The sequence below is a fragment of the Odocoileus virginianus genome, chromosome 2, assembly GCF_023699985.2.
Source record: "Odocoileus virginianus isolate 20LAN1187 ecotype Illinois chromosome 2, Ovbor_1.2, whole genome shotgun sequence".
NCBI lineage: Eukaryota > Metazoa > Chordata > Mammalia > Artiodactyla > Cervidae > Odocoileus > Odocoileus virginianus.
The window spans coordinates 20440692-20464460 of NC_069675.1; the positions used below are offsets into that span (position 1 = coordinate 20440692).

The following is a 23769-nucleotide window of genomic DNA, read 5'->3' on the forward strand; positions in this document are numbered from 1 at the left end:
AGGTTGCCGTCAAGGTGTTGGCCACCCGCTACCCTTCCTTCTCTCCATCCATTCATCTATACTTTCATCCATCCATTCGCCTCAAGCATTGATTTAGGTGGTGGGATATCATAATGAACAACAAGAATTTCTAACCCTCAAGGACCTCTTGTTCTGAAGGAAGCAGACAATGAACAAGACAAAATATGTAGTATGTTAGACAGTGATCAGAAGACAAATAAGGAAACACAGGTATAATTTTAGAGAAGGTACCAGGTAAAGACCTGAAGGAAGTGAGAAAGTAGGTTTATGGATATCAGAGTGGGGGAAAGGGACCAGTCCCAAGGTCCTGGTAGGAACATCACTGATATGCTCAAGAAATTGCATAAGACCAATGGGGCTAAAAGCAAAATAAACAGGGAAACAATAGGAGATGGGTTTTTTAAAAAAAGAAAGAAAAAAAAACCCAGCAGGCAGGGGAGGGGGCAGATATTTCAGGGCCTTAAGATCATTCTAAGATCTTGGGTCTTTGCACAGAAATGAGGAGCTGTTGGAGGGCTAAGCAGAGGCTTGACAGGGTCTGACTTACATTTTAAAATCATCCTTCTGGCTCTGTTTAGCATTACCATCCGCACCATAATAGTTACATAATCATTTAGCTCTTGCTGTGTGCAGTTTAGAAATATTATCTTATTTAATTCTTACTGCTATCTATGAGTTAAGTACTAGTTATATCTTTGTAGAAATGAGAGACTAGTACTTGCCACACCCTATTGTAATGCTTTTTTACTGCTCTGGCTTCCCCAGTAGAGGGTAAGCTCTGTGAGCGTATCCCAGTCCTTAGTTCATAGAAGGTGCCAGTCCAAGTTAGTGGGATGAGTATTGATTGAAAGCTTTCCTTCATCTGCAGCGCAAGAGACCAGATCCATGCACGTAGGAGACAGCAATGTGAAGGGAATAATGGGTCCTGGTAAGTGGCTCTTCTTCAAGTTCTCTTTTCTTTAACAGTCTCACCCTATCCCTTCTTCTACCTTTCCTGCTTCTATGCCCTCAGTCCCAAACCAGGCGTGAAAGAACTCAGGCAAGATAAAGCACTGTGTTTACTAAGATTCCAACATGTATGCTGGAGTAGGTCAGCAACTCAGTTAAACCTGGAGAGAAAGGGAAGGGAAGTTGAAGACAAAACCAGTCTTCTCAGTTCCTTCAGGCTTGCTTCAGTTACCACTGAACTAACACTTGCTGAGAACTCACAAGTGCAGGTGGAATGACATTTAAGCTTTCTGTGGACCACACATCTTATAGTTTATGTATTTAAAAGTTATCTAGGAGATAATTCACCAGAATCTTATAAATTATTTCATCTCCCCTCCCTCCCTTCCTCCTGCCCTTTGGAAATATACCATCATCAGGGCCAAGGAGGACAAATTCCAAAATACGATGCTGTCTTTGGTACCCTTCTTCCTGCTGTTTCTGTGTGTTCTCCCCAGGTGTGCTCACCTGAAAGGAAGAAATATGAAGAATCAATACATATGACTATAAATTAGTTTTGTTATTATATTTTATAAAAATAAATAATTTATAAATTAATTTATATTTTATTTTATAAAATTTATTTTTAAAAGTCATTCAGAAAAAAAAAAAAATAAAAGTCATTCAGTACAGTCTGTGTGCCAACAGTCAAGTATATAGACCAGAAACAGAGAAAGGTGATCCTTTGTAACTGTGGAGACTTTTAATTCTTAACTGATATGTTTAACCCTCAAAGGATAGTTGTACCTAAGCAAAGGCATAATATTTTTGAGTTAGTAACAAATATAATTTTAAAAAAATCAGAACTTGATGGCAGATGTTATTTTTCAGGAATGACCCCAACTCCAGAAGCAGAAGAAAACCTCAAGCCTTGCCTCTCAGCTGATATCCAACCCAAGAGTCATCTCCCACCTGGTGTGTGGAGGCAGCCTAAGGATACTAAAGACTGGGGTGAAGAATACGTCACAAAAGACCACCCAGATAAACTCAAGGAAGTGGGCCAGGGCAGACATAGCTCCTTGGAAAATGTTTTATGTGAAACTTCCTTAGCTGGTAAGTCCCAAGGGGCAATGTAGGCTGAAAATGCAAAGAACAAGAAATTTAAGGGCTTGAATCCTTGGAATTTAGATGCAGTGGGCCTATGAGACCACTGAACCTCTGGTTTCCTTTTGAGATGAACAAACTGAAGTCTTTAGTGGTAAAGGGACTCACCTGAGGTCATACGGCCAACTGGGACTAACACTTTGATTCTGGGTATCTGTGACACTTAGTATTGTACCGCTCTGGAAAAAAAGGCATGAGGTTAGTGGAGAAGAAGGCAGAATTTTGTGATGGATTTATTCAGTGATATGGAATGTTCAACGTATGAATCTTGTATCAGGGGTTCACCACCAAAAAGTCAAATACTGCAATGAGGTCTGATTTTCCTTTCCTTCTTTTTTCCTTTTTCCCTCTTTCCTTTCTTTCTTCGAATGATGAATCATCACTGAGCACTTAGCATATGTCTGACAATGGCATTACCCTCCAACTGTTGTTTTTAATTAATTAATTTTAATTGGAGGCTAGTTACTTTACAATATTGTAGTGGTTTTTGCCATACATTGACATGAATCAGCCATGGGTGTACATGTGTCTCCCATCCCGAAGCCCCTCCCACCTCCCTCCCCATCCCATCCCTCTGGGTCATCCCAGTGCACCAGCCCTGAGTGTCCTGACTCATGCACTGAACCTGGACTGGCGATCTATTTCACATATGGTAACATACACATTTCAATGCTATTCTCTCAAATCATCCCACCCTCACCTTCTCCCACAGAGTTCAAAAGTCTGTTCTTTACATCTGTGACTCTTTTGCTGTCTCCATATAGGGTCATCACTAAAATTCCATATATATGCATTAATATACTGTATTGGTGTTTTTATTTCTGACTTACTTCACTCTGTATAATAGGCTCCAGTTTCATCCACCTCATTAGAACTGATTCAAATGTGTTCTTTTTAATAGCTGAGTAATATTTCATTGTGTATATGTATCACAGCTTTCCTATCCATTTGTCTGCCAAAGGACATCTAGGTTGCTTTCATGTTCTAGCTATTGTAAATAGTGCTGCGATGAACACTGGGGTACATGTGTCTCTTTCAATTCTAGTTTCCTCTGTGTGTATGCCCAGTAGTGGGATTGCTGGGTCACATGGCAGTTCTATTTACAGTTTTTAAAGGAATCTCCACATTGTTCTCCATAGTGGCTGTATTAGTTTGCATTCCCACCGACAGTGTAAGAGGGTCCCCTTTTCTCCACACCCTCTCCAGCATTTATTGTTTGTAGACTTTTTGATAGCAGCCATTCTGACCGGCATGAGATGTTACCTCATTGTGGATTTGATTTGCATTTCTCTGATAATGAGTGATGTTGAGCATCTTTTCATGTGTTTGTTAGCCATCTGTATGTCTTCTTTGGAGAAATTTCTGTTTAGTTCTTTGGCCCATTTTTTGATTGGGTCGTTTATTTTTCTGGAATTCAGCTGCATGAGCTGCTTGTATATTTTTGAGATTAATTCTTTGTCAGTTGCTTTGTTTGCTATTATTTTCTCCCATTGTGAAGGCTGTCTTTTCACCTTGCTTATAGTTTCCTTTGTTGTGCAAAAGCTTTTAAGTTTAATTAGCTCCCATTTGTTTATTTTTGCTTTTATTTCCATTACTCTGGGAGGTGGGTCATAGAGGATCCTGCTATGATTTACATCAGAGAGTGTTTTGCCAATGTTTTCCTCTAGGAGTTTTATAGTTTCTGGTCTTACATTTAGATCTTTAATCCATTTTGAGTTTATTTTTGTGTATGGTGTTATAAAGTGTTCTAGTTTCATTTTTTTACAGGTGGTTGACCAGTTTTCCCAGCACCACTTGCTAAAGAGATTGTCTTTTCTCCATTGTATATTCTTGTCTCCTTTGTCAAAGGTGTCCATAGATGCATGGATTTATCTCTGGGCTTTCTATTTTGTTGCATTGATCTGTATTTCTGTTTTTGTGCCAGTACCATACTGTCTTGATGACTGTAGCTTTGTAGTATAGTCTGAAGTCAGGCAGGTTGATTCCTCCAGTTCCATTCTTCTTTCTCAAGATTGCTTTGGCTATTCAAGGTTTTTTGTATTTCCATACAAATTGTGAAATTATTTGTTCTACTTCTCTGAAAAATACCATTGGTAGCTTGATAGGGATTGCATTGAATCTAGAGATTGCTTTGGGTAGTATACTCATTTTCACGAAATTGATTCTTCTGATCCATGAACATGGTACACTTCTCCATCTATTTGTGTCATCTTTGATTTCTTTAATCAGTGTTTTATAGTTTTCTATATATAGGTCTTTTGTTTCTTTAGGTTCCCTCCAATTGTTTTATAGGAGGTAATTTTAAATTTTTTATTATCAAATACATGAAAACTGAATAACACTAAAAGGTTTATTGTGAAAATCAGTAGCACCCACTTTAAATTCTTTAGACATCTTTTTTTTCTGGTGCTTGCTTCCATGTTTTAAAAAGAGTTTATGCAGCTTTTTTTTTTTTTTTCTATTAGTACATTGCGTGCATGCTAAGTTGCTTTAGTCATATCCAACTCTTTGCGACATATGGACTATAGCCCACCAGGCTCCTCTGCCCATGGGATTCTCCAGGCAAGAGTACTGGAGTGGGTTTCTGTGCCTCCTCCAGGGGATCTTCCCAACCAAGAGATTGAACCTGCATCCTTATGTCTCCTGCATTGGCAGGTGGGTTATTTACCACTAGCACCACCTGGAGATACACAGACATGTATAATATGAGAACTATATTGGGTTGGCCAAAAAGTTCTTTTGGTTTTTCCATAACGTCTTAGGGAAAAACCCAAAATAACTTTTTGGCCAACCCAACATTAATATTTCTAATAATAGGAATATTACCTCATAAAGTTCTCTCATATACCTTTTCAGGCAATACCCACCCACAGAACCACTACTCTGACTTCTGTCACTGTAAATCAGTTGTGTCTGTTCTTAACTCCATAAAAATGGAATATTACAATATGTTGTTTTTTCATGTCTGGCCTCTTTCTCTCAACATAATGTTGCATGTAATTCATTCAGTAATTTATTCCTTTTTATTAATCATATTGAATGAATTTACCATAATTTGTCCACTCTCTTATTGCTAGAAATTGGATTGTTTCCAATTTAGGGCTACTATGAATAAAACTGCTATGAGTATTCTTGCACAAGTCTTTTTTTTTAATGTATGCCCTCATTTCTCTTGAGTGTATACCTAGGAGTGGAATCTTTGGATTATGGGATAGGATTATGTTTAACTTTAAAACACCAGCAGTTTACCAAAGTGGTTGGAATATTTTATACTTTTACCAGCAATGTATGAAACTTTCCAGTTGTTTTACATTCTTCTCAGTATTTAGTATGATCAGCCTTTTTCATTTGAACCATTCTGTGGGTGTGTCCTGTGTCATATTGCAGTTTTAATTTGCACTGCCCTGAGGACTAATGATGTTGAGCATCTTTTCATATGCTTGTTGACTATTTGTATAATTTCATTTATGAAGTACCTATTTAAGTCCTTTGTCCAGTGTTTAAATTGGGCTATCTTTCTATTCCCTATGAGTAGGGTTTCTTAATATATTTTGAATATGAGTTCTCTGTAAGATATATGTGTTGAGAATATTTTATTCTATTCTCTCCCCTGCCTTTTCACTTTCTTGGTAGTCTTTTGATAACAGATATTTTTAATTTTAATGAAGTTCAATTTATCAATTTTAAATGTTTAAAATAGCTTGTGACTTATGTGCCCTTGCAAGATATTTTTGCCAATTCTAAGGTTATCGAGATATTCTAGTATGTTTTCTTATTAAGATCTTTATAGTTTTAGTATTCACATTTAGGTCTATGACTCATATTGAATAAATTTTACTGTGTATTCATTTTTTTTCCCATATGGCAATCCAGTTGCTTCAGCTCCATTTATTGAAAATGCCTTCCTATTCTCATTGAAATGAGTAGGAAAAGCCAAGTCATCACTTATATGTGGGTCTAACTCTAGACTCTAAGGCTTCCCAGGTAGTTCAGTGGTAAAGCATCTGCTTGCCAATGCAGGAGATGCTGGAGACATGGGTTTGCTCCCTGGGTCTGAAAGATCCCTTGGAGAGGATAATGGCAACCCACTCCAGTAGTCTTGCTTGGGAAATCCCATGGACAGAGGAGTCTGGTGTGCTACAGTCTATGGGGTTGCAAAAGAGCTGGCCATGACTTAGGGACTAAACAACAAACTCTACTCTGTATTCTTTTAGTCTGATTAGGAGAGAATTGACATCTTGACAGTACTGATATTCCAGTTGAAGAACATGGTATATGACTCCTTTTGCATAGGTCTTCTTTAATTTTTTTTAGCAATGTAACAAAGTCTATCATTGACATTTTTTTAAAACAGTACTTGCCGTAGAGACCTCTGTCATCCTACTCCATTCTGACTCACTGCACTGCTGCCCTTCTGGGACTTCTCAGTCTTCCTGTGAATTCCCTTAAAATTTATCCTATGTTAGCTTCCTATTCGGGTTTTGTAGAGTTGTTTTTGTTTTGTTTTGTTTTGCATATCCTTCTCAGTTTCTTGGTTTACTACTTGTTTTGAAGGAACACATAGCCTGGTAGGTTCCACATAATTCATTGGCTATTTAGATGAATATAAAGTCACTTTCCATTATCATTTTGAAGCAATTGTTCCACTGTCTTCTAAATTCTAATGTTGCCAGTGAAAAATCCAATATCATCTAATCCCCAGTCCTTTGTATATTACCTGATTCTTCTCTCTGGTAACTTTTAGGATCTTCTCTTTACCTTTGGTGTGCTAAATTTTCACAGTGATGTGGTATATTTTACAGTGATGTGAGAGTTTTTTTTATTAATTATACTGAATGCAAATGGGCCCTTTCCTCTGGAAATACATGTCCTGGTATTTTTTGTGTTATTAATTTGATAATATCTTCTCATTCATTTTCTTTCTTTTCTCTGAAACTTCTACTAGTTTGATATTGGATCTCCTGGACTGATTTTCTCTATTACTGCCTTTCTTGGTGGGGAGGGAAATGGAGGCAGGTGCACAGATTTCCTTGACTTTGTCTTCTTTTTTAAAAAGTCAAAAAGTTTCTTCTTTTTTTCCTGGATTGTTTTTTAAAAATAGGATCCTGTAATTATTAAATGGGCAGAATATTTTTGGTAACTCTTTGAGGATATTAATTGTAAGATTTTTTTTTAAAGGTTTCTTTTTTTTCCTGCATTGTCTCTATTTATGGTTCCTCCTTTTAAAAATGTGTGTATACTTTTTTCTTCTCTTTCTTTTATGATGTAAGATTGATTCAAGTATCTGAGGGTTCTTAGCTAATTATTCATGTCCAGGAAAAAAGCCCTAAATAAAAAGAAACCTAAAAATCCTGGGTTGGTCAGGCTGATCAATAAGTGGGCTTCTTATCTGCTAATCAGGTAGCAAATTACTGTTTTGATAGGTGACCTCTGTATGTCAGTGTTTGTAGATCTTTTTCACTTGGGCAGCTCATTCCTCCAGTGGAAGATCCTCTGGTCTCCAGTCTGAACAGTATAAGTCTGGCTGCTGGCACTCTGGGACCTGCTGGCACTCTGGGACCTGCAGGCAAAGAGGCTGAGAGGAGTCTCACTATTTTGTATGTGAGCCTTCTCTGAGTCCCTTTGTTTTCATTTTAGCATTTCAACTCTGCTCCCTACTATGTCTGATGTTGTTAGTTCAGATGGGCTTCTCTAGCTTGTCTCATTTCCCCTAGGGTGGAATTGAGGAAGCCATCCAGCATGGGGATAGGGAACTGAAGGTTCAGCTTCATTGAGTGTAGACTGTTTCTCCTGCTTACAGCATTGCCTCTTACTTGTACTCTCTGTGATGCCTTGGTATCTCCAATCCTTGAGCCTTTCTGCTTCTCAGCCAATTTCCCATCCACAGATGAAAACACTGAAGTAAATGGCTTGGTACCCTTTGCTCTGCTGAATTAATGACCATGCCTCCACTCTGCTTTCCATCTTCCAGAAATTTGCTGGTGTCTCTATTGCTTTCAATACCTTTTTATTGCTTTCTATCATTTAACAGGGTCTCAGGGAACAGTGGTTAACAAAAATTCCCTCCTTGGTTTGTTTTTAAAGCTAAAAGACAGACTGTGGCTCTAGAACTGCTTGAATCAGAAAGAAAATATGTCATTAACATCTCTCTGATCCTGAAGATCAAGGCAACATTCCAGGGGTCAGATGGAAAGAGGAATTCTAAAGAGAGAAGGTACCCATGTATTCATTGCCTTTGCTTTTCAGATTGATTAAAATTTAAGGTAAGTTGTTTACTGTTTCCACTTTGGGAATTCTGGTACTTATCAAGAGCATAGACTTGGAAAAGAGAATAGTCAGTGACTGCAGGTAACTGCTGGCAGGTCTCAACTTTTGACTTCCAGCAGATAAGAAAATGAGTGGAGTCTCTGGGGCTTTCAGTGGCTCTGGCATGTCTGTTAAGAATTTAAAGGGGAAAAGTGCAACAGAGAGGGAGGTATTCCTGTCTGTTGCCATCTGCATATTCCACTGGAAATCCTGGAAGAACCCCTGGAACCACTTCTCATGGGAGCACAGGGAATGGATGGGAATGGAGATCTGAAGTGGCCATTAGATAAATGATACAGGGCTTAACGTGGCCGTGAACTTGGACTTTTCTTATTATTTGTTCAGGAAATCCTGGTTAAGGTATGAGTCGCATGTGAGTGTAGTCATGTTGTGGGGGCAGAGCTTCCATCAGGCCTCTGATGTGTTATAGCAACTTGCTAGTCCCCAGGTTACCACACCCCTCCCTCTATATCTGTTCCCAAACTTCAGATTTTCCCTGCTTCCCTCTCTGCTGAGAGAAAGCAGGAAGGAGAAACTTACGATTTGGTGGGGAACGACTACTGTCATAAAGATGTAATAATCCAGATCAACTGAGGAAAAGGCCAAGCCAAATAAATGAGAAGTCTGGATGATGGATGACTAGAGACAAACACAGCATTACCACTTTAAGTATTCGACCAGGTGATATGCACTGATGGTTCATGAAGTTGTGGGAAGCCTAAACTATATTTTCCAGATCCTTATCACCCCCACCCCCAATTTTGCTTGGCTTTGCAGCTGTCAGCAATAAACCCAATCACCAAAACACAATGTTCCTCCATCGAAGCGACTGATGTGAGAAAATGTTCCATGACAAACCCACAATTGCTTCACTACTTGCAAGAATTATTTCACTGCAAAATCGAGATAAATAGAAAGCTGTAAGGAGCCGGAAAGGGTAACATGACACTGAAAGCTGTGAACAGTAGAAGCTCTGGACTGGGTCTTACTTTCTGTGGGCACCTAGATCCTTGCTGGCTCTTCCTTCCCCATCTGGCCACTTGATTCCCCTCCTTCACCCCATCCAACTTGTCTGAACCTCCTAGATTACCCCTTCAGCCCTCCAAGAAGTCTCTCTGGCCTCTTGCTGTTTTGCTGGTGCCGAAGGTTCACTCAGTTCACATTAAAACCCAACTAAAACCCAGTCTACCTTTTGATGCGGCTTTGCCTCCACATCTATGAGTCTAAGCCAGCAGCATCTCTTTCTAGCCTCTGAAAATGTGGGGATGGGGTAAGGAGAGTGAAAGAGAGGATTGTTTGTTCCAGCATACAGTAATCAGGCTTCATGCTTGGGTACTTCATTTACTTCGTGAAATCTTCACAAGAACCTGTGAATCCTACCTGATAGATGAAGAAACTCAGGTCCAGTGAGGTTTGAAGTCACATAACCAACTGAAGCCAGAGCTCAAACCCAGGCCTGTCTTGTGCTCTTTCAACATCACACTGCTGCTCGAAGGACCACTGATTTCAAAGAAACCACCTTGACTGACAGCAGTACGCCAGGTGCCTCAACCAGAAGCTGACTTTGTCTCTTTCTGCTTCATAAATCAGGCTTCTCCTTGCTGCGCATTTGTCCTTACTTCAGATCTCAGCTGACCCGTCAAACGGGAATGTTTTTAGTTCATAGAAGCTCTTTTCTGCTTGACATCTCTCCTACTTCTCATGACCCATTACTAAGGAAGAAGTGGGCCTTCCCCCAAATCCTGAGATGAAAAATAAAACTATCATTAAAACTATCTTCCTCAAGAAAGTAAGATAATGGTTATTTCTCATACCCATGATGATGCTATTTATGTTAGTTATCTGCTAAGCTGATCCTCTTTTCTGTTTTCATTGCCCAAGAAGAGAAAAGCTCCAACTCAGTAATCTTAGTGCTAATATGAAATCTCTGGTTCTGAGCTTTGCTGTGCTTAGTCACTCAGTCAAGTCCTATTCTTTGCGACCCCACGAACTGTAGCCTGCCAGGTTCCTTTGTTCATGCAGATTCTCCAGGCAAGAATACTGGAGTGGGTTGCCATGCCCTCCTCCAGGGGCTCTTCCCCCACCCAGGGATCGAACCCAGGTCTCCTGCATTGCAGGTGATTCTTTACCGCCTGAACCACCAGGGAAGCTCCTCTGAGCTTTGCAATGTCACCCTTTTCCTACTGTTGTTGAGTCGCTAAGTCATGTCTGACTCTTTGTGACACCATGGACTGTAGCCCGCCAGGCTCCTCTGTCCATGGGATTTCCCAGGCAAGAGTACTGGTTGCCATTTCCTTCTTCAGGGGATCTTCCAGACTCAGGGATCAAAGCCGAGTCTCTTGCACCTTCTGCGTTGGCAGATGGATTCTTTACCGCTAAGCCACCAGGGAAGCCCTACTCTTTTCCTACCTGAGGTTAGAGCTTCATCCTCCTCAATTCACGGTGTTTCTTTTTTCCTAAGCTTTCTGAAGCCTCCATGTGTAGCCTCTTTATTTAAATAGATCAGCGGAATGAAATACAGAACAGAATGAAATTATTCCTCTTCTCTATTGGCGTTTTCCCTCCCATGCAAAGATGAAAATTACCTTATGAACATTTACCTTTCCCATCACAAACCACAAGCCTTCTGCATTTTCTGCCCTCATTGAAAAGTCACCTGGGGGTGAAAACAGCACCCACAAGTACAAACCTGATGCTCAAACCCGAGGTTGCCACATCTTCTCAAACCTATAAAATAAAACTTCAGGTTTTCCCTAGAAAAACATGAAGTGCTCAGGAGTCTCTGCAGGCTGCTTCCAGCCAGCCCTGCCCCTGGCTGAAATTGCCGGCTGCTGCAGGAGCAAGGCTGCCAGTGGAAATCTGAGGGGAAAGTGTGGGCTGTTGTCCACTGGTAGAAGGATCACAGATGTTGGAGTTCTTGGCTTTTTCTGGTATGTTTCACCCACACAGAGCCACCACCTCAGGCCTGAATAGTCCTGCCTGAACCCTTGTCGGGAGGGTTAAAGTCAGCCCCACAGGATTTGCCAGTTATCCTTTAAAGCTGAACCCCAGGGCCACATCCTCCAAAAGCTCAACCAACAGTATGCTTCAGATCACCACTAGGTGGCACATGTTTTTATTATCATCAATGCCTCATGTGCAGCTGAAGCTCAGGAGTTGTTTTGACCTAGGTTACTAATTTAAAACTATAACTGAATGTTCATTGATTGCTTTTAGTTTATTTCCCTTGTTGCTTAAGTACTGTCTTGCAGGAGTTGAAATTTGAAGGCTTTAGAAAGAATAAACTTCTCATGTTGCCATAATCTCACCCCTGGTAAGGAACAGAAAATAAATTGAGCACTTAACATTTTGTCCTAATGAAAAAGTTGTTTCTGGGAGTCAGGTCAGGCTCCAGGCAAAATAGTGAAATAGGTTAAGTGTGTCTATACTTCTCGCTTCTTTCTCCCTCTGCTCCTCATTTCCTGGCTCACCTCCTCGACACTCTACCCTAATTTCAAATATTATCCTTATTAAATTAAAAAAAAAAAACTTAAAGCCTGTTTTCAATATTTGGTACAGAAAGTGAAAAGTGAAAGTGAAAGTTGTTCAGTCATGTCAAACTCTTTGTGATCCCATGGACTGTATAGGCCCATTCCAGGGCCAGATTACTGATTCCAGGCCAGAATACTAGAGTAGGTAGCCTTTCCCTTCTCCAGGGGATCTTCCCAACCCAGGGATCAAAACAGGTCTTCCACATTGCAGGCAGGTTCTTTACTAGCTGAGCCACAAGGGAAGCCCAAGAATACTGCAGTGGGTAGCCTATCCCTTCTTCAGCAGATCTTCCTGACCCAGGAATCCAACCAGGGTCTCCTGCTTTGCAGGCAGATTCTTTACCAACTGAGCTATCAGGGAAGCCATTAGCACAGAATCCACCTTAAATCATCGCTCTTCATGTAACTTACATGCTACCATGAAACTTAATGAGTGTATTAGCCTTTTGTGATCCCCATCCTAAAACCTTACACTGTCACTCCAGTGGACTGTCCACAAGACACCTGGACTCCAGCCGAGTTACCAACTGTCCAAGTCTGCAAGGACAATGGTCATAGTGTAACAGAAGACAGCTTTCTTGAAAGAAAGGATAGGATAGGACAAAAAAGGAAGGAAAAAAGGACAGGAAGGAAGGAGAGAAAAAGAAGAGATAAATCAAGACATTTTATACCAGCCTACACTGACCACCCATCACAATCTCAGATCTCACCACTGTGCCCTAACATCTCGCAGTGTCGCACCAGGAATATTGCCCGTAGTCACTGTCAGCGTCTGCGTGGGGAGAAATCTTTCATGTCTAGGTCTTTGGCGGGTGTAGTGTTTCACTCTTTCAATGTGATCAGCTCTGCTTTCCTCCATCGGCTTTATGGTTTCTCCCAGTTAGATTGTCTCCTAGCCATGCCTCCAAATTCCCTCTGATGTGGACAGGGATTACTTAGGTTTTCTGAGCCTATTATATGAGCCCTAGCACAGATCAGGAGGCCTCTCCTCCTGTGCTTAGGGATCAGTGGGCTTCGCATACATGGAGACTCAAGACACAGGGACTGGAGGGGTTGGCAGACTGGAGTAGAAGGAATCCTTGTCCCTTTTCATGGGAGGCTGGCATTTGTGTGTCTACTCTGAGCTGCAACCACAGGGGAATTTTCTTTGCTTGGAGATGGGCTGAAAACTCCTCCTTCCAAACTGGTGTTCTTCCTACTGTTCTCAACAGAGGTCTACTTGTTTGGGGGTGGCAAAGCACCCCAACTGTCCAAAGTACCCCAACTCATTTACTCTTGGTAGACCCTTGGGGAGATATCCAAATAAGTCAGTCTCTCAGCAAACGACAGCAGGCCAACACTTTCATCTCTTTTAAACTTGTAGTCCTGGCAGCTCTCGCCTTTTGAGACAGAGCCACATTCTGCCTATGGAATGTATTCTCTGCTTTTCCTTTACTATGGCTCGCCCTTGAGTTCTTTTCTGCATAAAGCCAAGAACTCTTACTTGGTGGCCTGTCCCAGGAACCTGCCTGAGACCTGGGACATGACCATCCTCTCCTGCTTCATTTTCCTGCAACCTCTTTACAAAGGATATTAATAAATCTACTTCTTACCTGAAACAGAAGAATCAAGAAAACCAACCAAATTAACATGAAAAACCTTGTGGTCTTGAAAGCACAGGGGAACTTACTTTCAGTTCCCCCAAATTACCAAGCTGGAGCAGACATCCTTGCTGTAGTCCAGCAAGGCTCTATTCCTGTTTCTTCCTTCCTCACTCCTCAGGCCTCTGCTCACCCCGCTTCTCCATCCAATCCACCTTCTCCCTCCTCCCATGATTCTCTTTCTGATTCTCCTCTCCATCCCATCCTCCTCTGACTTCTCTCTTCTTTCCTTCATTTCCTCTGAAATAAATGAGACACACGGAGATAGAAGGCAGAGGGTGGGAGAGCAGAGGGGGGCTCAGCAAAACTGGGACTAGCAGGCCAGACCTACTCTGTAGCCTCCTTGGGCAAGACTCCATCCATTCCCAGATTCCTCTTAGAAACTGAAGGAAAGGGGGAAAGTAACATTTTTATGCCCTCATCCCCTGAACTTTCAGTTGCCAGGTTTAAACGAAACTTCCTCCTTCTCTAAGTGCAGTTGGTAGCTATGAATGACCAAGTGCCACCTTAGTGCTGTCATCTGCAACAGGAATTAGAATAGATGATTTGCACATCAGGTGGGAAGAACTTTAAAACATTGAAAAAGACTTCCCTTAAAATTTTACTGTCATCTAAATAAGAGTGTACCGTTTTGCTTTGAAAAGGTCACTCAAGTGAAGTGCTCTTTACTAGTTCAATACACATTTGAACAGGAATCATCAGTAAAGGGGTCTTGCTGTGGTCTGAGGTTACCTGCTGTGAGGTTGACAGTGACAAACTTTTTTTTGAATACTAAAGGCAGACCTGTGACGCAAAGTGTTTTGAGTGACTGGGAAAACTGGACTTGTTTCCATCTGTTCGTGAAGAGCCTTTTCTTCTCTACACCTGGTTTTTGTGATCCTGTCTCTATTCTGTTTCAAGCCTCTTCCCTGGCTCTTTACGGTACATTGTCCAGCAGCACCTGGATTTGCTTCACGCTCTGCAGGAAAGGGTCTTGAAGTGGCCACGCCAAGGAGTCCTTGGAGATTTATTCCTTAAGTTAACAAATGATGAGGTAAGTTTTTTTCTTAATCCTTTATAACCTTGAATTACATGCATCTGTGTCTTCCCTGTCCATTTCTCTTAATGGAGAATCTAGAATCGGTGGATTTCAGAGTCCGAGGAGATCTAGTCTAACCTCCTTGTTCTACAGATAATGAAATAAAGTTCAGAAAAAAAATCATGGTTGAAATTACCCAGCTTTCTAGACATCTGTAGATCTGTGGCTAGAACCCAAGTCTTTTAACTTCCAGTTCATCATTTTTCTGCTGAACTATAACTGCCCACATTGAATATGATGTGTATATGTGTGTATATATATATACATGCACATATATATTCATCCATACATATAAAATACATATATGAGCATTTGTATATGTGTATATGCTTTCACACAATTTCATTTCTTAAATATTTTTAAAAATGTGATGGGTAGCTATTTGTCTAGAATGTTTTTTGTTTTCACTTTCTTAGAGAAAGGATTCTAAGTTTTTAAATCTCTGTAATGTTCTTTAAAAAATATATGATTTAGGTCACAAGCTGCAAACTCAAATGCCTACAGGGCCAGCAGATGACATTAGTAAGTAGAAGTGAGCTGAATGTAATTCAATGTAGGAATACTACTGGGAAGTGAGCTTAAGTGGAGCACATATGCTTTGCTATAAGGAATAGCTGCTCATCTTTATCCACTTATTATGCAGGAAAAAAGGACTAGAGTTGCCAGATATGGTATTTTAAGAGAAGTGGAAAGTCCAGACTTTTGTGTGAAATTTTATTTTTAAAATAATGCATGGGTTAATTGAAATTGGTCTGCAAGTCAGATTTTACCTTCAGTTGACCTCTGTATATGAATGATTCATAATACAAGTTTACAAATTATTTACTTGTATAGAGTGGATGTAATGCCATCCCTCTAAACTCACTTTTACTCATTTGTATTCAATGTGCTTTCTTGAGCTGAGAATTGTTATACCTATGGGAAAATAACTTTGAGAGGTGAGAACTGTTTTCCTGAGGGGATATTCCATAGGTGAATAAGAAATTAGTGGAAAAAGTCAAGAATTCCAGATCTAAACCCTCTGAGGTGAGTTGGAAAAAGTTCCTCATTTGGATGTAGATGACTGAAGCAGAGAGTAATTAAAAAGCAAAATTTGCATTTTTATCATTTAACTGTTTAAAATATTTTTTCAACTTACATGGCACCTTCTTTCTGCTTTGGTTTATCATTTCACTTTCATTAAAGCAGGGATACTGAGTTTTGGTTTCCAAGTCCATAGGACTATTTTCCTTAAAACCAAAAAGATTTCTTAAAAGGTGAAATAAAAAACAAAACAAATATTACTAAACACATTTAGTGAATGATTAAAATAATCTCTGCAAAGTACTCCTTTAGATATGCATGAGTCCGCCTGCCAATGCAGGAGACGCAAGAGATGTGAGTTTGATCCCTGGGACAAGAAGATCCCCTGATGTAGGAAACGGCAACCCACTCCAATATTCTTGCCTGGGAAATCCCATGGACAGAGGAGCCTGGTGGGCTATAGTGCATGGGCTCCCAAAGAACTGACCATGACTGAGCAACTGAGCACACACAAGCATAAACATACTAATTATTATCATTCCTGTCTCCAAGTTCTTACCATGACTTTTTCTGTTTGTTTTCAAGAATAATTTTTTGGATTATTATGTTGCTTACCTGAGGGACTTGCCTGAATGCATCTCTTTGGTTCATGTGGTTGTTCTGAAGGAGGTAAGTTAACTCTCTATGTTTGCATTCTCCTTTGGTTACTTGTGTGACTACATTATGTTGCTCACCTTTCCAGAAAACACAGCACATGCACTCTGAGCTTGCTCTCCAGGCTGCGGAATGGCTTGAACAAAGCCACTGACTCTCCTCCCTGGGGTTCAAAGAGCCACTCAAGGATCAGTGCCATTGCTTTGGTCTTTGCCCTTCTTTACTGAACTTCTGTTCCATTCCACTGGAAATACAAAGTAAACAAATATTCTAACCAGAGATCCTCAGGCTGCAGTTTGCAACCTTAATGGGTTTGGGGCTTTATAGACTTAGACATATTAATCTGAATATTAAATTCATGTCATATTGTGTCTGTCATTTTATAAGATTATAAAATGGCTCTAGTCATGTTGCTTTAAGTATTGCTACTGCAGTGATATATTAGACGCTAAATAAGCACATATACATCTAAAGCAATTCTAGTTATTTTAGGTCAATAGAAAAGTACTATATCAGAAGCTCTAAAGCTAAGAGTTAATTAAGTCTCACAAGAGGATGAGAGGCTCTCTTAACTTTCTACTTCAACCTCTGACTGTTCTCAACCCAGTATAATACCTACCACATATTAGCACTCAGAAAATATTGAGTCAGCCTAAAATTTCATGGGGGTTTTTCCATAAGATGTTACAGAAAAACCCAAATGAACTTTTTGACCAACCTAATATTTGAGAAAGGAGAAAGGAAAGGAAGGGACATGAAGAAAGTCCAGCATGTTTCCTGTTGCCAACCGGTTTCTCCCTTCTTCATTCTCATGAGGTTCAAAGCACTTTTAATGCCTGTTGGTAAAAACATTGTACAGATTACTTGCTGAAGAACCTTAACAAATTTAGTCCACTTAAGTCTAATTTATTGAGTGCTCACTTTGCTAAGATGGTGTTGGCGGGTGGGGAGGAAGAGGGGGTGGTTTGGACACAGGTAGATTCTAAAGAAGAATATGACACGCTCCTTGTTAGCAAAGAGGTGTCTTCTTGAGCATGTCCCTGAATAAGTAGCCTCTCCAATGACAGATCAATGTTTCATGACACTCTCAATGAAGAAAATGCTCTAGTAAATCCTTGCTACTCTAGTAGAACTGACCTCAGTTTTGCAGCCAGAACTGGAGGCACCCTGAAGACTGACTCCAACTTTCTTTCATTCAGGGTGATGAAGAGATTAAGTCTGACATCTACACATTGTTTTTTCATATAGTCCAGCGCATCCCTGAATATCTGATACATCTACAGGTAGGCATGGCTGGTCAAGCCACCAAACTGATTTTCATGCTAAACAGTTATTTTGGGCTTCCAATGAAAAGACACCATAAAGGGTCAAGGAATCATTAATATTTCTAAAAAGTGTTTGAATGATTTAGATTTTTATGATTACCCTATCTCCACCTTGTGGTATGAGCTAAAATCTCATCCTCAAAAGTTTTTGGCTCAGGATGCCCAAAAGGAAATTCTATCTTTATTTACCAGCAATTCATACCTATGCTGATCCAGGATCTTTCTATGGCACCTCCTGCCAGATACTGGGAACCTCTTCAGTTCCTTCCATCTTGGTTCCACAGCCATCTAAATTCACCTCCACTCCCAGCCCTATCCCTTGGGTATCTAAGAAATATCTATACAACCTCCTCACTTAGCTGCTATTCTGACTACTTTCTTTTGACTTGTGTCCAAGGATCTACCATACTTTGCTTATGTCTTGTGTCATGAAGAAGCATGGAGAAGCTGATGAGCTGACATCATCACACCATTTTCCTATAGGCTTATAGCATCTTAGAGGCAGTATGGTTGAGAGAGACTCATCAACACCCCTACCAGTCCCTCTTCTTCGTACTACCCACCTGTTCTGGTTTAATTGCTGACTGATTTTTCTAAGCAATTCAGTGAAAGTATCTCAGAATTGCTTGGAATTTGTCTCAGGTAGAAGTAGCCCAGTATTAATAATAAAAAGACTTTCAACTGTATATGGCTTTATATCTTGAAATCATTCATGATAATTATCTAATTTAATCTTCAACTATCCCATGAAACTGGTATCATTATTAACACTTTAGATAGTGGAGAGACAAAGAAGTAATTTGCCCAAGTTATTTGGTTGGTGAAAAAAATATAGGCTTGAAACACAGGTCCTGCAAGCAGTGTGTAAATAAGCAAATAAGAACCTAGAATCTACTCTCTGGCTTGAGTTCAAATCCTAGCTTTGATCTTCATTAGATGTGTGACCCAGTGAAGATTATTTAACTTCACTGTACCTTGATTTCCTTCTTTGTTAAATAGAGGTAATAATGGTACCTATCTAACTGGGTTTGGGCAAAAGTTAAATGAGAAAATGATGTAAATGACTTGGTGCTTGGCAATGGGAAGCACTCAGTAACTGTTCAGTTCAATTCAGTTCAGTCGCTCAGTAGTGTCCAACTCTTTGCAACCCCATGGACTGCAGCATGCCAGGCCTCCCTGTCTATCATCAACTCCCGGAGTTTACTCAAACTCATGTTCATTGAGTTGGTGATGCCATCCAACCATCTTATCCTCTCTCGTCTCCTTCTCCTCCTGCCTTCAATCTTTCCCAGCATCAGAGTCTTTTCAATGAGTCAGTTCTTTGCATTGGGTGGCCAAAAATATTGGAGTTTCAGCATCAGTCCTTCCAATGAACACTAAGGATTGATCTTTAGGATGGACTGGTTGGATCTCCTTGCAGTCCAAGGGACTCTCAAGAGTCTTCTCCAATACCACAGTTCAAAAGCGTCAATTCTTCGGTGCTCAGCTTTCTTTATAGTCCAACTCTCACATCCATACGTGACTACTGGAAAAACCATAGCCTTGACTAGATGGACCTTTGTTGGCAAAGTAATGTCTCTGCTTTTTAATATGCTGTCTAAGTTGGTCATAACTTTTCTTCCAAGGAGTAAGCATCTTTTAATTTCATGGCTGCAGTCACCATCTGCAGTGATTTTGGAGCCCCCCAAAGTAAAGTCTGTCACTGTTCCCACTGTTTCCCCATCTATTTGCCATGAAATGGTGGGAACAGATGCCATGATCTTTGTTTTCTGAATGTTGAGCTTTAAGCCAAATTTTTCACTCTCCACTTTCACTTTCATTCAAAAGGCTCTTTAGTTCTTCGCTTTCTGTCATAAGGGTGGTGTCATCTGCATATCTGAGGTTATCGATATTTCTCCCTGCAATCTTGATTCCAGCTTGTGCTTCATCCAGCCCAGCATTTCTCATGATGTAGTCTGCATATAGGTTAAATAAGCAGGGTGACAATATACAACCTTGACATACTCCTTTTCCTATTTGGAACCAGTCTGTTGTTCCATGTCCAGTTCTAACTGCTGCTTCCTGACCTGCATACAGGTTTCTCAAGAGGAAGGTCAGGTGGTCTGGTGTTCCCATCTCTTGAAGAATTTTCCACAGTTTGTGGTGATCCACCCAGACAAAGGCTTTGGCATAGTCAATAAAGCAGAAATAGATGTTTTTCTGGAACTCTCTTGCTTTTTTTGATGCTCCAGCAGATGTTGCAATTTGATCTCTCCTTCCTCTGCCTTTTCGAAAACCAGCTTGGACATCTGGAAGTTCACGGTTCATGTACTGTTGAAGCCTGGCTTGGAGAACTTTGGGCATTGGTTTACTAGCGTGTGAAAGAAATGCAATTGTGTGGTAGTTTGAGCATTCTGTGGCATTGCCTTTCTTTGGGATTGGAATGAAACCTGACTTTTTCCAGTGCTGAGTTTTCCAAATTTGCTGACATATTGAGTGCAGCACTTTCACAGCAACATCTTTGAGGATTTGAAATAGCTCAACTGGAATTCCATCACCTCCACTAGCTTTGTTCGTTGTGATGCTTCCTAAGCCCCACTTGACTTTGCATTCCAGAATGTCTGGCTCTAGGTGAGTAATCATACCATTGTGATTATCTGGGTCATGAAGATCTTTTTTGTATAGTTCTTCAGTAACTGTTAGCTTTCCCAAACCCAACCAGCATTCATGTTCCACTACAGCACAGCAGGCATTGTAATGGGAGGGGGTGCTAGGCCAGGCTTGATCATAATGTCTCCCTACTTCCAGCCCTGATGCCTGACATTCTCACCATTGGTTAGAGACAATAATTGTTAGAATGGCTCCATTACTTCAGAGATCTAATTAGTAGATCCTTCTAATTTTCCACATGTTCAAATTCAACTCAAACAGGAGCAAAAATGACTGTTATTTTCCCGAGATGCGATGGACAAAGGGAACAAGTTTGACTTTTCAGTTTGTAATTAAATTGGCCATTGTTTTGAGTAAGTGGCTACCAAACTCTCACAGCATATCAAGGCAAGGTACACAAGAGACAAAACAACTTTCCATTCTAACTCTGCAATGCTGCTTCCTTTCTTTCTTCCATCCAGAATGTCCTGAAGTTTACAGAGCAGGAACACCCTGACTATTACCTACTTCTGGTGTGTGTTCAGCGCCTGCGAGTATTTATCTCACACTACACCCTGCTGTTTCAGTGCAATGAGGATTTGCTTATTCAGAAACGGAAAAAGCTCAAGAAGTAAGGTTCTGACGGTGAAGTTTAGAGGGTTGACCAAAGGTTTCTGAGAACAGGGATACACATGGTCAATGTGAGTGTCTGTTACAAGTAACCAGATTGTATGTAAAGTAGCGGAAATGTAGTGGTGGAGGCAGAAGAGAAGAGAGAAGCGAATAGAAGAGAGGTGGCCAGGCTGGCTACAGGGGGGAGGTACTTACTAGCTGGTAGAACTTACTTTAGAAAAATAAGCAAGTTTGCTCTAATGTTTATGCGGAGCTTCTATTATCTCATGTTGCTAACCATCTCAAAAATAGTTATTTTGCTAAACTTGCCTGGTTTAAAATTGCAGTTTAAAGGCCAAAATCTGATTTCTTTCATTAACTCAAGAAATATTTATTGAGCACCTATGGTATATCATGGAGAAGGAAATGGCAACCCACTCCAGTGTTCTTGCCTGGAGAATCCCAGAGACGGGGGAGCCTGGTGGGCTGCCGTCTATGGGGTCGCGCAGAGTCGGACACGACTGAAGCCACTTAGTAGCATGGTATATCAAATACTGTTCTGAAAACTGAATACACTGCAAAGAACAAATCAGTCAAAAATTGTTGCCACATGCAGCTTACTTTTTAGATCTGGAGAGCCAGGTAATAAATAAGATAGATGGTTTTAAGTGCTATGGATAAAAATAAAACAAATAAGGGAGAGGGTAGTGGTTGAACAGATTTCACACTAAGAAGAAATAGGGAGGACTGAAGAAAATCTGGTCTTCAAAGGGAGCAGAAGCAACTCATAACAAAGCTTCCTAATAACCTGGAGTTTTTTCAACCTCATCTCAATCCAATGAGGAAAACAGAATCATTTCTACCAGTGCTTCACATTAAAAGAAGATGCTATCCTCCAAGTCAGGGCTCCTCTAATGGATGACACCTCCCCATACTCCCCCTACCCCCAAACTCAGTTCAGCCAATTGATCAGCATCCCTACTCCCACCCAGCAGTCAGCTTGCACTCTAATATACCAGCAACCTAGTCTGTAGAGCGCCTGGGGAGAGCGAGAACCTCACAGCTGAGATTCACCTGAGAAACTGTACTTTGCTTGGTATAATCTATACATTCAGAGTTGATTTTCCACTGAGAATTATTACCTCCACTCTGTTAGGTCATCCATGGCGAAGCTGTACAAAGGGCTGGCTTCCCAGTGTGCAAACGCCGGGCAAGACGCTTCTCCCACTGCAGGCCCTGAGGTTGTCCGTGACAGTGGGATCCACTCAGAAGAGATGCTGCAACCCTACCCTTCTGCTCCCAGTTCCGGCCCTGCTGTCACGTAAGCACCCGTTGTTGTGGAAAGGTTCATGACAACGCCCTCGCGTCCCAGGCAGTCTGTATGGGGTAGCAGGCCAGTCTGTGTGGGTTAGCAAACCAGCTTGGAGTAGGAGTATGATTTACAGGGCTCCTTCCTCCCACTCCCATCAGGTCTATATGTGGCAGGCAGACGGCTGACCCAATGTCTGGATCCCAGAGGAAGGCACTCATGCTAAGGAGCAGGCCTAGAGGCTGGAGGTTACTCCCAACAAGGTTACCACACGTAACCACCCCCACCTACAGCATGTGTCTCTCAGGTTTTGCGCAATGATAAGAGTGGAAGGGAGTGCCATAAGATGACAGGAAGGCATTTTATAGCTCTCAGAAGAGTGGGGCTTTAATGTCTCCAAGAGATACAGTGGGAAAAAAGGCTATCCCAGCCAGGGGTCAGAGGAAGTCTGGGCTCTGAGGATGAGACACTGGTCTGAGATGATGCAGAATATCGATTAGCATCTCCCAATTTTCCTTGAAGCTGCTTCAGAAATAGACTTCATAACCTCTGTTCTTCACTTACAACAGCTTCTCTGAAAGCTGTTCTGGGTCGTGAATGGATGTGATCATTGTTAAAGTCTCTGCACACAACCTTTTCAAACACTAAACTGGTTTTTTCATTTAGCAAACTTCTTGATGATCTTTAGGGTAAGGATTAGGCCACATATCTGGAACTCATTTTACCTCTGAAGGATAAGTGGACTTAGGCCACCTCTGAAACTAGGACTTCTGGAAGGATCAGGGAAACCAAAACTCAAAATTCCAAATCCCCACTTTACCAAATATAGACAATTCTCCCCAAATAATTCCTCCGACTATAATTTCTGCTTTGGGTTTTATTAAGGAAAAATTAGAAATCATGCAAAAAGCTACTTTTCTAATATTGTAATGAAGAGAGAAGCAGTTGAGCTTATTTTATTTTTTAATCACTAGTTTTTAGAATGCAAATTACAATCATGGAAGGAGCAACTGATCAATAACTCAAATCCTGTTTGCTTTTTGCCTTCATCTCTTGAATTGAGAACACTTAGCAGTAAGAGATGGTGGAGAAGGAAATGGCAACCCACACCAGTATTCTTGCCTGGAGAATCCCATGGACAGAGGAGCCTGGTAGGCTACAGTCCATAGGGTCGCAAAGAGTTGGATACAACTGAAGTGGCTTAGCACAGCATAGCACATCAGTGAGAGATGAAGTGCAAATGTGCAGTCAGGAGGGTGAAATTTCATAATCATTCTGAAAATCTGAGACATTAATCTTTCTATACATAAAGTCTAGGATGATTTTCCTACTATAGAGAAAATCCTAGAAGACCTGTAGAGAGAGTACACCACACAGAAAAAAATACCTTTCCTGGGAGGGGAGAGAGACAGGAGATGGAATTTTTTTTGTGGACCACTTCAGCTTTTTTTCACTTCTGTTAAGACAACGATAAAACTATCTTCTTTGAAGTTAAGACTTATGCTGCCCCAAAATGAAATCCCTAGAGGTTACACCCAGAAAAACATGGCTG

At 40.8% G+C, this 23769-nt stretch overlaps 1 protein-coding gene across 13 annotated transcripts in view; it reads left to right on the top strand.

Moving 5' to 3' along the window:
- Positions 1-23769, top strand: part of ARHGEF33 (Rho guanine nucleotide exchange factor 33) — a 115631-nt gene that overhangs the window by 38624 nt on the left and 53238 nt on the right. For all 13 annotated transcript variants that reach the window (XM_070477014.1, XM_070477010.1, XM_070477012.1 and 10 more), the window contains 8 exons: positions 890-949; positions 1840-2061; positions 8197-8326; positions 14489-14621; positions 16275-16358; positions 17543-17626; positions 20779-20927; positions 22065-22229. In XM_070477014.1, the coding sequence (XP_070333115.1) occupies positions 890-949; positions 1840-2061; positions 8197-8326; positions 14489-14621; positions 16275-16358; positions 17543-17626; positions 20779-20927; positions 22065-22229 (1027 nt within the window). The remainder of the gene's footprint in view (positions 1-889; positions 950-1839; positions 2062-8196; positions 8327-14488; positions 14622-16274; positions 16359-17542; positions 17627-20778; positions 20928-22064; positions 22230-23769) is intronic.